Genomic DNA, 2,865 nt, shown 5'->3' with positions numbered 1-2,865 from the left:
AATAGACAGATAAGGATACTGGGAACATGAGGTTAAGAGAATAATTCCATAAAATGGGTCCACTGTGCTGTTCCCTGTCGCAACACATGAATAAATCAGTCAGGGTCACTCCAGGTGAATTGGGCTGGCAGTAAATAATCACACAAACACAAAAAGTACCTTTTTCTTGGGGTTCAGTGATGGCTCCTTTGCCCCAGCTCCCACAAGGGAGGCAAGAGAGGCAGGCAAAAGAGAGAGCATGCCTGAAGCCCTATTTATTTGGAGGAAAGACACTCAAGAAAGTTCAATCCAAATAAGGCAAGGGTTTGGGTTTCAGGGGGTTGCTTGGTGATGTCTGCAGTTAGCGGATTGACATCTGGAAAAGCCACACCCATCTCAGAACCAGGGAAAAGGACACATACATCACACAGCCCAGTCAGAGCAGCAATGTCATCCGAGTCCCTTCATGTGCTCAAATACTCATAGCTCACACACACAGCCCATGGCTGGTCTGCAACAGCTCCCCACATGCTTTCTTTTCCGAAAAGCAATTTGTCTGTAGTCCTGTCTGGCCTAAGTGGATAGGGCATGTCACATTCTTCAGCAAACTACCTGTTCACTGTAGGAGAAATGCAGGCCCCAAATAATATTGATAAGAGGAACCCAAGTTATCCTGAAGGGAAGACTTTTGTGACCAGATCCTGAAACTCGGGGAGATAAGAATAGTTTTTCCTAACCATAAAACCCGTCAGAATGTATGTTTCAGAATCCAATAAGAACCATTCAGCATGGGCCAAGGTGACCTAAAACTGCCATGACAGTGGATACTTGAAAGTCTGATGTCACCCTGATATCAGTCAAAAGTCAAGTGGACTTGGGTAGAACTCTCTGGAAACTTCTCTGGGATCCCCAATAAAATGTGCAGGAGAGGCATGTTGTCCCTCTCCTCTCTGAGAGGACCAACTCTGTCCCTTGGGAGTGTCCCTTTCTTTTCCTACCTCTTTAACAAACTCATTTCTGTTACTCCTGAAGTCTTTCTGACTTGATCGAACGAATCAGGGTTTGAAGAGGGGGTCTTCCTCAGTTTCTCAGAAGGCCCCAGCTCCATAACATCCATTCCATTTCATATTCTCTTTTACTTCATGGTACATATCACCCTTTGACTATTATACATTTCTTTGCTTATTTTCATTTATCCATCAACTGGAATGTAGTCCTATGGAGATAAACTTTTTTCTACTCTGTTTACTGCTGTATTCCTAACATGTCCTATGTCAGTATGAAAAGTGTTGTGGCTTTTCCCCCTCCTTTTCTCCCTTACTGTGGGAAATGATGTGCACAAATATTCTTAACAGAGTCTTAACCAAAGGTTAGTTTTGCTTTCACAACTGTAAGTATGAATTTTGGTGATGGGATTATATAATTGCATTGAGTCTCTCTCCCCCTTTCAAGATTAACTCTTTTTTGTTATCTTACCCATATTCTGTGTCCCCAGACCTAAAAGTTGATCACTATCTTCTCCATATATAATTAGATTTTAACCCCAAATCCTGTGAGTCTCTCTTAAAATGAATTTATATTCCTACTCTGAGAGCTCAAACTATCCTTATAGCCTTTCCTCCTCACTCCCATGTCCTTGCTTTCACCAAAATTTTGAGGCTTTGGCAATCTGTCTTGTTACTCAGGAAAGCCACATAAGGCACAATCTAGGACTGGGGGTACAACCCCTGGAGCATGCTGGGGGTAGTGCCTTCAGTCCCTAGCAATGGAGGAAAAAAGAAAAAAAGCTAAGGCACAAGCAAAGGCAGGAAGTATTTCCTTGGGACTAAGCTTTGGATTTTTTTTGGTTTTTGTTTTTTCAGTAAAGGTATGTGGATTTTGCACAATAACTAGAAAATAAGTTATCTGTTTTTAGTTTGATGGGCAGAGAGGAAGTATATCATGCCTGAAGATAGATAACATTTGAGATTTTATGTAGATGCATAAGAAAAAAATGAGCAAAAGCAGGAGGATGGATATAGGCCACTGTTGCAGTATGTTTTAACAGTTTTATACCTTTATTTCAGAACTTCATCTTTTGTTCTTATGTGGCTGCTTTTTAAGTGTACTTTAAAGTAAAAAAAAAAAAAAAAAGACCTATGCTATATTGGGTGCTCTGAAAATGAAGCTAGCGGCAAGCCTGTAATGCCAGCAGCTGGATAGACTGAGGCAGGAGGATCACGAGTTCAAAGCCAACTTCAGCAAGTGAAACTATCTCTAAATAAAATTAAATAGGGCTGGGGATGTGGCTCAGTGGTTGAGTGCCCCGAATTAAATCCCCGGGACCCACCCCTCAAAAAAGGTATCCCAAAGTTCAAAAGTGATGGAGCGTCATCCAACTATTGCTGTATACCTTTACATCAGTTTCTGAACCAAGAAAAAATGACTATATCCTAGTACTGCCCCAGTGTAACTGCTTAAAAGCACTGCTTAACACCCTCCCCCTTTCCTCAAGTACACCAACATTGGTCTATGACCAGTAAGCATCAAAAACTATTCACGTTGGAAAAGGCATCTGTGTGGAAAACACGCACACACTATCAATTACGGTTCCACAGGTCCCTTCTACCTTTGTCGTGCAGATGCAGGTGAATGGGGTAATGGTGTAAGCAACAGCGGAAAAACAGCTTCTTTCACAGAGAAGGTGGGGTGGCTCTGAAAAGAGCCTTTGGAAGCCAGCGCGTCCCCGGCGGGGACTCACTTGGAGCTGGTGTACTTGGTGACCGCCTTGGTGCCCTCGGACACGGCGTGCTTGGCCAGCTCCCCGGGCAGCAGCAGGCGCACGGCCGTCTGGATCTCCCGCGACGTGATGGTCGAGCGCTTGTTGTAGTGCGCCAGGCGCGAGGC

At 43.7% G+C, this 2,865-nt stretch overlaps 1 protein-coding gene across 1 annotated transcript in view; it reads right to left on the bottom strand.

Moving 5' to 3' along the window:
- Positions 1–2,339: 2,339 nt before the first annotated feature.
- Positions 2,340–2,865, bottom strand: part of LOC107156861 (histone H2B type 2-E) — a 20,837-nt gene continuing 20,311 nt past the window's right edge. Inside the window, exon 2 of the mRNA XM_048814934.1 lies at positions 2,340–2,814. Within this exon, the coding sequence (XP_048670891.1) occupies positions 2,716–2,814 (99 nt within the window). The 3' untranslated portion in view covers positions 2,340–2,715. The remainder of the gene's footprint in view (positions 2,815–2,865) is intronic.

The sequence above is a fragment of the Marmota marmota genome, unplaced genomic scaffold (genome assembly GCF_001458135.2).
Source record: "Marmota marmota marmota unplaced genomic scaffold, marMar, whole genome shotgun sequence".
NCBI classification, from domain to species: domain Eukaryota; kingdom Metazoa; phylum Chordata; class Mammalia; order Rodentia; family Sciuridae; genus Marmota; species Marmota marmota.
Note: the sequence above shows the minus strand (reverse complement) of the source record. Positions and strands in the feature narration are given on the sequence as shown.